The sequence below is a fragment of the Ovis canadensis genome, chromosome 17, assembly GCF_042477335.2.
Source record: "Ovis canadensis isolate MfBH-ARS-UI-01 breed Bighorn chromosome 17, ARS-UI_OviCan_v2, whole genome shotgun sequence".
NCBI classification, from domain to species: Eukaryota; Metazoa; Chordata; class Mammalia; order Artiodactyla; family Bovidae; genus Ovis; species Ovis canadensis.
This window is the reverse complement of record NC_091261.1, coordinates 54,902,281-54,915,778: the sequence shown is the minus strand read 5'-3', so window position 1 is coordinate 54,915,778 and position 13,498 is coordinate 54,902,281. Positions and strand designations below refer to the sequence as shown.

The 13,498-nt window shown below is 45.3% G+C and overlaps 1 protein-coding gene across 2 annotated transcripts in view; it reads right to left on the bottom strand.

The window, feature by feature from the left end:
- POLE (DNA polymerase epsilon, catalytic subunit) overlaps positions 1-13,498 on the bottom strand; it is a 56,267-nt gene that overhangs the window by 39,895 nt on the left and 2,874 nt on the right. For both annotated transcript variants that reach the window (XM_069557099.1, XM_069557100.1), the window contains exons 2-16: positions 12,169-12,310; positions 11,652-11,732; positions 11,184-11,228; positions 10,938-11,030; positions 10,476-10,630; positions 8,216-8,357; positions 8,009-8,089; positions 7,204-7,311; positions 6,761-6,871; positions 6,414-6,499; positions 6,124-6,243; positions 4,202-4,334; positions 3,997-4,110; positions 3,677-3,889; positions 3,309-3,416 (exon numbers count right to left, since the gene is read on the bottom strand). In XM_069557099.1, coding sequence (XP_069413200.1) covers positions 3,309-3,416; positions 3,677-3,889; positions 3,997-4,110; positions 4,202-4,334; positions 6,124-6,243; positions 6,414-6,499; positions 6,761-6,871; positions 7,204-7,311; positions 8,009-8,089; positions 8,216-8,357; positions 10,476-10,630; positions 10,938-11,030; positions 11,184-11,228; positions 11,652-11,732; positions 12,169-12,310 — 1,732 coding nt within the window. The remainder of the gene's footprint in view (positions 1-3,308; positions 3,417-3,676; positions 3,890-3,996; positions 4,111-4,201; positions 4,335-6,123; positions 6,244-6,413; positions 6,500-6,760; positions 6,872-7,203; positions 7,312-8,008; positions 8,090-8,215; positions 8,358-10,475; positions 10,631-10,937; positions 11,031-11,183; positions 11,229-11,651; positions 11,733-12,168; positions 12,311-13,498) is intronic.

Here is a 13,498-nt window from a genome sequence, read left to right as displayed (position 1 = left end):
TCAGGTCTGTGCCATGAGCTCTGACCTCACATTTCTCATGCTGCCTCAAGGAGGGACAGGCTACACACAACAAAAGGGAGACAAAATGCGGAGCCCCAAATAAAGGCAGGACTCTCAAAGGCCGCCTCCATAAAAGAATAAACTACAGCAAGTTTGCTCACCATGTCTATTTTGGACTCTGGGCAAAGAAAGCATTTTCCCTGAGCATTTATCATAACAGGCACTAACAGGTCTCCACTGGCTCTGGGGCTCTTCAGCCAAGGAACCAGGTAAGAAGGGGCATCGGGCCCATGTTACTTTTGGGGAACCAGGAAGAAACTGTCAAACTTCCAACGGCCCTCCCGCTGAAGAGGAGTTCAGATTCCAAAACTGCAGAGCGACAGGACTTCCCTAGATGTCCAGTGGTTAAGACTCTGTGCTTCCAATGCAGGGGGTGGTGTGTGTTCGATCCCTGATTAGGGAACTAAGCTTCCACAGGCCACGTGGCACATCCAGAAAGGAAAAAAATGTCTCAAAATTGTAAAGCATGGGGGAAAAAAACCATACCATGACTGAGAGCAGACACAGTGGGAGGAGAACCCTAAGAACATAAGAGAATAAACCTCCCAGAGTAAACATGGTAAAATCAGGCTAATTAGAGATAAGTGAACAGTCCTTGTAATAACCTATAATGTGAAAGAATCTGAAAAAGAATATATGTGTACACACACACACACACACACACACAGGCTTCCCTGGTGGTTCTTGAATTCACCTGCCAATTTAGGAGACACAAGAAATACTTCCTGATCCCTGGGTCAGGAAGATTCCCTGGAGAAGGAAATGACAACCCAACTCCAATATTCTTGCCTGGGAAATCTCATGGACAGAGGACCCGGGCAGGCTACAAGTCCATGGGGTGTGAAGAGTCGGACAAGACTTAGTGATTAAACAACAAGAACAAGAGTATATATACATGGAATTCCCTGGTGGCCTAGTGGTTAGGACTCTGTGCTTCACTGTAGGGGGAACGCATTTGATCCCCGGTTAGGGAACTAAGATCCTGCAAGCTACGTGGCACAGCCAAAAAAAGGGGGGGAAAAAAAAGAATATACGTGTATGTATTTTAAAAACCTGAATCACTTTGCTGTATACCTGAAACATTATAAATCAGTATACTTCAATAAAAAGTTTTTAAAAATAAAACAGGAAGAGAAAGCCCACTATAAAGAAATAAATAAAGCATATTTGAAAAAGAACCAATAGAGAGCTTCTAGAAATAAAAATATTGTCCTAAAACACAAAAACAGTCACTGAAACTAAAAAAGGCTAAACAGGCTTCTGATAGTCATACACTTTTATTTTCTCTCCCAAATGTAACACTTAAAAATGAGAACATTGGATATGTACTTATTTGATAAGTTCATTTTGTCCAAAACTTATGCAACAACAAGAAATACAACATTAAAACTTGACAATTACTGTACTTAGGAGTTATTCTGAGAAAAGTTGGCTTAAAAACAAACAAACAAACCTTTAGATCTGCGGTCAGCAAACCTCTGTGAAGGACCAGATAATAAATATTTCAGATTTGGGGGCTACAGTCTACTTTGTCTTTTAAAATATTTTAAAAATATGAAAACCATTCTTAGCTTGCTGACTGTACAAAAACAGCCCTTCTGTACTATAGCTTGCCAACCTCTGGACATTCAAAGTATAAACTGGAAAACATCTAAATTACACAAAATCAACCAGAAGGAAAAAAGGAGTATCTATCAAGTAGAACAGGAAATACCAGAAAGATAATACTGTTTCTAACTGAATTTTAAGCAAATGAACCATTTGGAGAATAATTCCCCCATCCTTCTCTGTGCTAGGGCATGCTCTGAAATGCTGCTCGGAGAGGGAAGATGAGACGACAGTAGTGGGAAGGCTGGGATGATGGGATGACACCTGGACAGGCCAGATGCCGCTGTGTGCCCCCAGCTAGCACCTCCCACCAGCTATCACACTACTGCCGAGATGGTCACCCAGGAACAAAAGGTGAACCTGCTACTCTTTCCCTGAAGACCCTAGGCCACCCTACAGAGAACAATTTCAGGGACTTTGGATGACCATCTGTCATCTAGAAAAAGTCCACGTCCAGATTCACTAAGGTGTCTGGGATCCCTCCAATTAGCACACCTTCAGCCCTCTTCTCACTCATTTCATTGGTTCATAGACTTAAAAGTAGTATCTTCGGAGAATTCCTCGGCGGCCCAGTGGTTATGACTCAGAGCTCTCACTGCCAGGGGCCTGGGTTCGATCCCTGGTTGGGGAACTAAGATCCCACAGGCCTCACGTCAAGGCCAAAAAAGCAGTATCTTTGTTTTGCTCAAGTTGCTCTTTAACTCCTATTTGTCATTCAGCCTACACTCTCTTCCCAAGTTGGTTCATGGAAAGTTCCCAAAGCGTATGATAGCTGTAGCTGACAAGAGCTGCACAGAACTTTGTCCTATGCAGAGCACATGCACACGTTCTTGCTTCAACTTTGCCTGGTGAATATGTTACATTTCTTGAAATCAATCCTAGAACTGTTAAGAGCTGCAAACCACTCGAGTAGCTGAATATGCTGAAGCAGGGCCTGATAGAGACCCAAGATGCACCATATCCAAAGGAAGAAGACCAGCAAAGCAGGTGGTGCCTGGTGCCTCTGGTCATGTGACATACTTTGCAAATGGTGCTTTCTAACTACTATGTGAAGGACTTTGCAGTTACGATATTCTACCCTGTAATTTATAGGAACTCCTATCGTCATTTTTTTTTAACTTCCCTGGTGGCTCAGACGGTTAAGCGTCTGTCTACAATGTGGGAGACCCGGGTTCGATCCCTCGGTCGGGAAGGTCCCTGGAGAAGGAAATGGCTATCCACTCCAGTACTATTGCCTGGAAAATCCCATGGACAGAGGAGCATGGTAGGCTACAGTCCATGGGGTCGTTTTTAAAGTCCATAGACAGAAAGTAAAAACCTCCAATGGCTCCTTGCCGCCTACAAGACATAGTTGTATCTACCCTTCACTTGCCTTTCTCTCCCACATCAGCCCACCACTTTGTTCTGAAAGCCATTGCCTCCTCTGTGAAATTCTCCTGAACATAAAATCGAGTCCCTCACTGTGCCAATACGCTGTCCTGTCCTAACTACGAGACCAGGCCCCGTGTCCTGTCTCGGCAACCAAGTATTATGACACAGTAGGTGCACAATGAATAGGCCACTGAAAGAAGCCACTCTGCAAGGCAGGGCATGTAAACAGACTGCTCTCCCCACACCACTCCCCCGAGCCTATGCATCACCTCTTGGAAGTTGATGACCTGCTCCATGGGCACTTTCTCCTCTTCCTCGATGGCGTGACGCATGGTTTTCTCCACCCGCTGCAGCAGGAAGTCAAAGGCAGCAGGATTCTAACACAAACAACCAAAAGAGGATGTGAGAAAAACAGGAAAATGGCCCCACACCACGTAACCTACTTCAGGTGGGACTCTACTAAGAGAACACTCCAGAAGGAGCAGCAACCTGAAGGGTAGGCCAGACAAAGGACAGCTGGTGAGGGGTCCATGGGTGAGAAGGGGGCGAGGGTTTTATTTCAGCCCTTGTGGCTGGGTCCTTCCTGGGTCCTCCCACAGCACTGGCGGGACGAGGCCCTGCCTTAGGAGTGGCGCACCATCCGGAACCGGCAGGGGATGTCGCTGCGGAACACGCCCGACTCCAGGGCTTCTACGTGGCCACCCACGTAGGTCTCAGCATCCAGCACGTGGCCATCATCTGTCAGCTTGTTGAACTCCTGCTCCTGCTTGTTGGGGAAGACGATGTTGGCATGGAAGGCCTGCACCATTAGCAAGGCCTCGCACAGCGTCCCAGAGCCTTTCCGCAGCACCTACAGGGAAATATCAGGCTGTGAGCCAAATACAGAAATCAACGGCTGCACCTGCATCAGCTGCCTGGGACCACCCTGTCAGGCAGCGGGCCAGGACAGGCACTGACCTCATCGGGCTCCATGGGGATGATGGTACACAGGGCGAATATAAACGGGTGGACATATTTCATGTACAGGTAGTATGTGGCCACTGCGTCCGACACCGAGTAGGTGGCCAGAGTCTGAGGAGAAGACATCAGACAGTAAGGTCAGTGAGGGGTCCAGAGGCCACCATCCCCAGCAGAAGGTGACTCAGCGAGGCAGCACACGTGCCTGGGGCTGCTCAGTGGCCATCCGGCACATGTCTTCGGGGTCCAGTTCCACTGGGTCGTAGCCCAGCTTGGCTTTGGCTGCCGCCTTGAGGTTGTGGCTGCCCACGGGCAGGTAACTGTCCCTCTTTACCCACCTGGAAAGGAGAAGAAAAGCAAAAGCCAGAGATAATTCTGAGATGAAGCCCAGGAACCTGTGAGATGTGGCGAAGCTGGACACTCTATAGGAAGATGCAGGGTCCTGACAGGTACCCCAAAAGATCACCAAGATCTCACGTGGTGCAGGCCCCTTGCGAAAAGCTTTCACCTGGACCCGGTCAACTTCACAGAGAAACCCACAAACACAGGAGACGACACAGCCGGTCCTTCCAGTCCTTGCGAGGCCTTCTTCTCACCCTCACAGAGAAATAAAAAGGGGACCAGGCAGGAACCTGCTGTCTGAACTTCTAGATTCCTCCACAGCTTATTTGCTACAGGTGCTGCCAGGCTCTGCCTTGCTCTCCCTGCCCCTCACACCCTGTTGTCAAACTCCCGTCCTCTTCTTACACAAGCCCTCTGTATAAAAACACTCGAGGCCCCCTCGTGCCATCTCCACTTCTTCCTTCCTCACAACTCAGCCCCACGACAGACACCGCTATATCTCTAGGATTTATAACTTCGTACTGGCAGCATCCATTCTCACCGTCTGTGGCCTCTCTGCCCTGTGGGCCATTCTCCCCCTCAGAAACGCCCTGCTAAGGATCCCCAGGATTGCTGCCTCCACTGAGGAACCCCACCTCTCTTTTACTCCTCTTACTTAAAAAAAAAGTATTTATTTGACTGTGTAGGGTCTTAGCTGCAGCCATGAGCGATCTTCAATCTTCACTGTAGTATGTGGGATCTTTTTTAAAAATCATTTTTCTGGCTGCACTGGGTCTTGGGTGCTGCGCGTGGGCTTTCTCTAATTGTGGCAAGCAAGGGCTACTCTTGGTTGCAGTGGCTTCTCTTGCGATAGAGCATGGTCTCCAGGTCTGTGGGCACAGCAGTTGTGAAGTATGGGCTTACTTGCCCCTTGGCACGTACAGTCTTCCCACAGAGGAGATCAAATCCATGTGGCTTGCATCAGCAGGAAGACTCTTAGCCACTGAAACACCGGGAAAGTCCCTATTTCTATTCTTGAGAATCCATCAACTATCAAGTTTTTTGCTCTTATCACCGAGCCCCACAGTCTCCAGATCCTCCATGTGGATGGAGCTCCCAGGTCTGCTTTTATTCTGAACCTGAGCTCTGCCCTATTTCTCCAGGAGCCCAGCCCAAGTCCTGAGAACCAGAATTTCCTAATGCCTCTTGCACCTGTCCCCACATCTATAGATCCCCAAGTCCTCGACTCTCAGATATCTCAAGACCAGCCCTCTCTTCACTCCTCTTCATGTTGCAATCCGCCTGCCCCTTCACCATAATACCAGGGGTAAGGAGAAAATTCATTAAGCTTTAAATGTGTCAGTGGCTCCCCATGACCACCAAGAAAAAAACAACCTCCTCACTGGACACAGGAAGCCCAGAAGACCTTTTTCTCCAGCCTTCCTTCTCAGCACTCTGGGCCACCTCGCTCGCTTATCCTGAGTCTGGACACTCCAGCCTATCTGGACACCATGCTTGTCCTTTAAGAGAGCCTGGCTGCCACATCCCAATCTGATGTGGGGAAGCCAAGGCCTCTCTGTGACCTCCCATAGCACCAGACCTCACTCTACCAGGTCCTTCTTTCTCATCTGGTTTCTATACCCTGGGGACCAGCCAGCAGCCACTGTCCTCTCAGGTGACAGGAGCTACTTCTCGGCAGTTTCTGTAAGAAGGTATGGAAAGGAGCAGTGTGTATAAGGGAGTCTCACTTACAGAAAGCCCTCATGAGACACTGCGATGAGCCACCACGTGAGCTGCAGGGCCTACCTGAGACAGTCCATGTGGATACACTGGGGTGATTTGTACTCCCCCTGGCTGTCCTTCTGGAACCCTATCTCCTGGTACATGCTCAGTCCATGGACCGCTGCTCTGGCCTCCACAAACGGCCTAAGGACGAGAGGACAGAAAAGCACGTGGGACAGTGAGTCTCTAACTTCCACAGGGGCCAGACAACCCCAGCGGACACTTCATACCATCTCCTCTTAAACAGGGTGAGCAGCTCACCCGTGCTACCAAGTGGTGCTTCTCCCATCTCTTCCTCCCCCTTTCTGACTCACCAGTCAAAAAAGTCCCCATTATAGGTGACCATGATGGTGGGTTTGGCCTCCTGGATGTGTTCAAACCATCTTTGGATTAGATGAACCTGAATTTAACAAATTTTGGCAGTCAAAGGGTTACTTTACTCTTCCTCAAGTGATTTTAATACCTCTCCAAAGCTGAGGAATAACAACTTCACAGGACCCCTTTATTTCCATCCTAACCTTATGTGATCGAGGACCAACCATTGGGGATTGAGCCCAGCTGCTATTATGATTAAACAAATGCTGAGATCTGAGAGGATCACCATGCTTGCCTCCTCTTCCTATTCCCAAACATCAGGCACTTTCCCAAGTGGCATCTCTACCTCATCGGGCTCATTGAAGACACAGAAGGGTCCTTCATATTCTGGCTTGGGGGTGAATTCGAAATCTTCTATGTCTTCTGAGACAATCTCCCTGTTGGTGATGAGGTAGCCCTGGAAAGTTCATTAGCAGTCAGTGCAAGTTACAGAAACAAAGCCTAAGACACACCTCCCACATGCAGCCTGGAGACTTTTGCTACAAAACCTTTGTAGCAACTTGAAACACCATCGCTTTCCCAAAATAGACAGGCTACTTAGTCCTAAGATTTGCCTGGAGGGTAGAGAGTCACTAGATGCCAGAATAGCTTGCTTGTTCACTTGTGCGGACTCCATTCTCTCATTAGTCACCAAACAAATACTAATCACGGGTGGACACTGTTCAGGTTTGGAGACCAGACTTGGTTCCAGTTCACAGAGAGCTCACATTCCAGAAGGCACCCACTCACCTGACCATCAATCATATAGGAAATCATCATAATCTGGTCGGTCTCAGCATCTGGAAACTTGAGGGGCAGTTTGGTTGTCTCAATGTCAAATGCTAAAACCACAGGGTCCTGAAGGGACAAAATGTAGCATTAAGTTGGCCAAGAACCAAGCTGAGCTCTGGAGACCCAGGTGGTTCTCTTGACACCTCCACCTCTACTGCCAGTTACTAAAAGCAAGAGTTGAACTGCTGTGGGGAAAGGTCCAGGAAAAAGCAGGACAGGCATCTTGGGGTGGACTGATCTACCATGATGATATGAAAACTTGAACATACAAGATATGGCTGGAGCCACTGTTCACAGGAAAAGTCTAGAATTATAGAACACTTGAGTCTCTAGACACCTTAAAATGAATCACCTCATTTTGACCTTTATGACAACTTTGACAGGAGACTATGATACCGAACTGACAATCTCATCTTAGATGTGAGAAAACAGAGTACAGACTATCCCACGATCAGAAAGCTGTTCCTGAACCAGTTTTGAATCCATTTTTCAACATAACATGCTGAAACCATGCTCTTAACCATCAAAAATGGAAGTCAAGGCTTTCCCTCCAATGTTCAGATCCAGCCTAGCTCAAATACTAACAGCACATGATATATATGTGCAAGGTCAGAAACTGATTTTAAAAAACCCAATTATTTCAAAATTCTTTTGAATTTGACGAAAAAGAAGCAAACCAATTGCAAAATCAAATTCACCTTTCACCTTTCTCGCCAGAAACAACTGGAAAGTTTAGGATGGAGGAAATGTGAGCAGTACTTACTGGTCGTTCAACGAGGTCATCGCGGCGGGCAATTTCCACTGGAAAGGCACTGCCTCGGTACCGGACATTGTACCAGTGAGCCTAAAGGACATGTGGTGCATTAACCGAAAACTTCTACACCTGCCCAGGGAAGTCTACTCTATGGATCTGTCCTTCAGTATTACCTCCTGGCTGTCAGTAGCTACCCCCACGCAACAGCCCACTCACCACGTGGATCTTCAGGTCTATGGAGAGACGGATGTGGTAAGGCACATCATACTCTCGCATGTCCACAATGTTGTCCATCTGGTCGGCAATCTTCTTAGACGTTTCCTCTTCATCAATAATTACACTGCCCCCTTGCAGAACACTGCAAAATAAAGAGAGCAGCTTTTTCAACTATACTCTGCTAGGAGCTGAAGCGGGGAAAGGCCAGAGTCCAAACAATGTAAACACAAAGGTTTGCAAGGTGGCTGAGATGATCAGGACAGGCCCTTCATAAGGAATGACCTTGGATGACCCCCATCCGACCAAGCAGCAGGCCATAGACACAAGGAAGTTCAGTACACTTAGGACATGCATTTTATTGGATGTAAGTTCCACCCCAATTAAAAGAGCAAAGAAGAAAGGAGACTATTACTTGGAATGCATATCTACAGACATGACCCACCTTCACTGAGGTTATTTCTTCATCAAGAGAACAAAGACAACAGGAACAGGCCCACCCAGCACAAGTCATAAGGTAACATGCTCACAAGCTCTTAGCATGGTGAAGTGACTGGTAAACAGTAACTATTTCTGCATCATAATTATTCTTACCATATCTAAGTGGGAATCACTGTCACTAGAATATTCACTCCAATATTAGTCCACTAAGCTTCCAAATACTGAATGGACTATTAAGGAGGAGAAAAAGGCAATGAGTTTTAGAGAAGGCTCAGGCCTCTGGGGACTCAGTCTCCAGATAAACTTGCAGTATTCTGAAAAATCATTAATGAGCCACTGGGCAGGGGGTGCTGATGCAGAAACATCCAGAGTCCCAAACTGATCTACTTTTGCCAGAGGTTACGATTAGCTCTCTTCTAAAATCCTCATAAATTTCTGCATGTCTTTTAGTTGATTTACAATGTTGTGTTAATTTCTGCTATACAGCAAAATGATTCAGTTATATACATAAACACATTCTTTTAAAAACTGTTTTCCATTATCATTTCTCACAGGATGCTGAATACAGTTTCCTGTATTATGCAATAGGACCCTGTTGTTTATCCATCCTATATATAATCGTTAGCATCTGCTAACCCCAAACTCCCAATCCACTCTTGCCCCATGGCAACCGCAAGTCTGTTCTCTATGTCTGTGAGGTTACTTTTGTTTCATAGATAAGTTCATTTGTCAAATTTTAGATTCCACATATTAAGTGTTATCACATGGTATTTGTCTTTTTCTTTCTGACTGACTTCACTTAATATGACAATCTCTAAGTCCACCCAGGCTGCTGCCAATGACATTATTTCATTCTTTTTTATGGCTGAGTAGTATTCCACTGTATATATGAACCCCACCTTTATCCATTCATCTGTTGATGGACATTTAGGTTGTTTCTAGGTCTTAGTTATTGTGAACAGTGCTGCTATGAACACAGGGGTGAATGTATCTTTTTTAATTAGTTTTATTTGGATATAAGCCCAGGTGTAGGATTGTGGGATCATATGGCAACTCTATTTTTAGTTTTTGGAGGAACCTCCATACTGTTCTCCATAGTGGCTGGACCAATTTACATTCCTACCAATAATGTAGGAGCATTGCCTTTTCTTACACCTTCTCTAGTGTTTGTCATTTGCAGACTTTTTAACGACAACCAATGTGAGGTGGTACTTCATTATAGTTCCGATTTGCATTTCTCTAACATTTAGAAATGTTGTGCATCTCTTCATGTGCCTGTTGGCCATCTGGAATGTTGAAGTCATCATAACTTTTAATTAGCCAAGATTTCTTCTTAATCTCTCACCCTGTTGCTTACTACTGTTGATGTTTAAGTATTTAACGAACAGTGTTTGTTGTCCTTTATTTAAATTTCTCTGTATAATAACCAGGGTTCTCTGGAGACGATGTGCTACATAAATCTAGATATTTAATAAAATTTGCAGACATCTTAACACTTTCTAAAAACCATGAAATCAGACTCTGTTACGGTGGTGGGATTAGAAATCTAAAATGCCTTTATTGTTACAGAAACTCAGTTTGAAGCCAAATCTATCCCCATGTAAGAAAGAAGGGACAGCTGAACTACAACCTGGGAATCTAACACAAAGGGAACATATAAGAAAGTCTAATTGCTCAAAAGTGTTTTGCACTGAACAAAGCCAATCATTAAGGTAACTTTATTGCTGAGTTTTCCCATGTCCTATTCATCTTGTAAACTTAGGAAAAATGGGAAAAGTCCTATGGACCAACTGGCTACTTTGCTTATGTGAACGAAGCTTACCTGGAGAGCATAGTTGTGTAGGCATCACTGGCATGACCCTGCTCCTTGTTTTTCTTCACAGCTGGGGAGATCTCCTTCCTCACTTTGACGAGGTCCTCCACGGTGTTGAAGGACAGCTTAATGTAATTTCGTTTCAAACCAACCAAGTGATTTGGCTACAGCGTGAAGAGATGGTGTTCATGAGTTCAAGAGAAAAAAATACTACGTTGGAGAGATAAAATAAGGGGAGAACGAGTCAACAGTACATAAATGAGTTGAAGAGCTGGCAACTCCAAAGCAACTTCTTCAACTCTGCATGTGGCACCAAAGATGCCACTAGAGTTTTTGAGGAGGAGGCAGGGACAGTCATGAAAATCCATCATCTATACTGCCCCACAGGTACTAAACATGTCCTCCCCATCTCACCCCACGGACAGAGCAGAGCCAGCCTAATTTACCCAGAAAGGGCTGGGTGATACTCACCAAGTCCAGATCCTCCTTAGGAACAGTCTCTACTTTGGCAATTTTACCCTGAAACTTCTTAGAAAGAAAAGACGAAACTTCTCGCTCACAACCCTAAATCAGGATCAGAATGTAAAGACAACCCATTAGTAAAATCTACTTCCTTTCTTGCCTGTTTCTCTAGAAGCCTCTTTATTTCCAGTTTTGACTCTCCCCACAAAACGAAGCTCAGGTCATTTGACCTAATGCCATAAACAACAGACCTACCTTTCTGGTCGCAATGTAGAAATATGGCTTGTAGGGCAAGGCCACCTGTAAGAATCACAGCCCATGTGGGGTGATGACAAAGAAAAAAGGAGAAAAATGAAGATAGGCTGTTTTTATTATACCTGTGAGCAGCCTAGATTCAATGCATCATTGACCTGGACATATCTTAGAAGAGATGATACAACAGAAAATTAGACTTGCACATATCACAAGGGCAATAGTCTAAGAGACACAATACTGCTCATCTTTCAGTCTTCCTGAGCTAGCTTCTCTTAGGACATCTTAAGTGGTGACTAGTGTGGCTCCATGGGGCCCATGTTCCTAAACAGCTTTGGGCAGCTGCCTGCTACAAGTCTCCCATAAACCCTCTCCTCACAGCTGCAGAGCTAAAAGGACATATATCATTTTGGGCCCAGTTATGCCTCATCACTGAGTGGTTTTTAGCTTCTTTGGGTTCAAGGGCCTTACCTTAAATCTGCTCCCATCATCTTGAATAAAGTAGTAATCCACAGCACTAACTAAGCGTTTATCTTCATCTAAAATCTCAGTCTGCAAGAGAGTTGATCAACAAGAGCACAAGGTTTTCCTCTACAAACTACAAGAGCCTTTTCTTCCTTCTCTAGGAAACTGAGTACTTTAAAAACAAAATCTTTCTCTACCTTTACATAAACCCTACCAGACCCAGTCACAAGAATTATGTCATAACAGCGTCCAGATGGGAATGTCTCTGTCTCCTCATCTTTGAAAGCTTTATTTTTATGGGTAACAGGGATGCCCCCTCCCCTTTGTTATCCCAGTGACCTCTTAATGACCCGGAGAAGACACTGAGAAGTTAAAGAGGAAAGCCGGAGAGCTGCAAACAATCCCATCTCTACCTGGATGGTCCACAACATGTTCCCACCAGGTGTCACCTGCTCTTCAGATAAGGGCTGTGCTGCCCTCCTGAATGGGAGGAGGAAGATGGAGGAAAAGCACAGGTGCTTACAGGGTGCATGTTGATGAGCCAGCCTGTCTTCTCACCAGGCTCCTTGAGTCTCTCAAAACCAAACCGCAGATCCATCTTATCTGTCCACTGACTGCGCTCCAGGCGCTTGAGTGCCGAGACAGAGGAAGAGGAGCCATCATCCCTGAGTGAAAAGAGGGAAATCCAGTCTCCACTGACCATGACACTCTATACCTGCAACCCTCAGTCCACCCAGTATAAGCATTTCTGATGTGACATGGTAGGAGCATCCCTGAAAAGTGCTCATTAAGAAAACAGGACTCATAGGAAAAATATGACTGGGACGTCATATTGTTTGATGTCATACTCACGTCAAAACTTGTTTAACTATGTAACCAGAACACTAATAAAAACAACAATCTTGGCTGGACATGCTGCCTCATGGGGTAGTTAAAAAGGAAAATGCATCAAGTCCAGCATTGCAATCTTGAGCATTTATCCCAGACGAAAGAAAACTCATGTTCACACAAAAAACTTGTATGTGTATATTCACTGCAACTTTGTTCATTACAGAAAAGAAGTGGAAACAACCCAGATACTCTTCAACAGGTGAATAGTTAACCTGTGTTATATCCTTCTCATGGAACACAATTCATCAGTAACAAACTTATTGATACATGCAATAACCTAGAATGGTTGTTTCAAGGGAATTAGCCTGAGTGAAAAAACCAACTCCCCCAAATTACATACTTTATTCCACTTATACAGCATTCTTTAGAGATGGAGAACGGATTAGCCATTAATAGGGGAAGGGAGATAGCTGTGGCTATAAAAAGGTAACATGAGGGACCCTTGGGTCAGAACTGTTCTGTGGCCTGACCGTGGTGTTGGTCATGAATACAGAAAGTGCACAGAACTAAATCTACATACACATAAACGAGTGTTCATACACTGCTGTATCATGTCAATTTCCTGGTTGTGACATTGCACTCTAGTTATGTCAGCTGTTACCACGGGGGGAAACTAGGTTAAGGGATCTCTGTGTAATTTCTTACAACTGCTAAGAACCTACAATTATCTCAAAAAGCTTTCTCTATTTTTAAAATGATGGTACCCAAATTTATTATTAGTCTGTTTCTTGCAAAAAATGCAATTAATCATATTTGACCACACAGAATTTTCAGAACTTGGGTTTGATCCATGGTCCAGGAAGATCCCTCACGCCATGGAGCAACCAAGTCGGCGCACCACAACGACTGAGCCTGTGCTCTAGGGTCCGGGAGCCCATGTGCTGCAACTACTAAAGCCGGTGCACCCTAGAGCCCATATTCCCCAAGAGAAGCCACCGCAGTGAGAAAGCCTGCTCACTGTA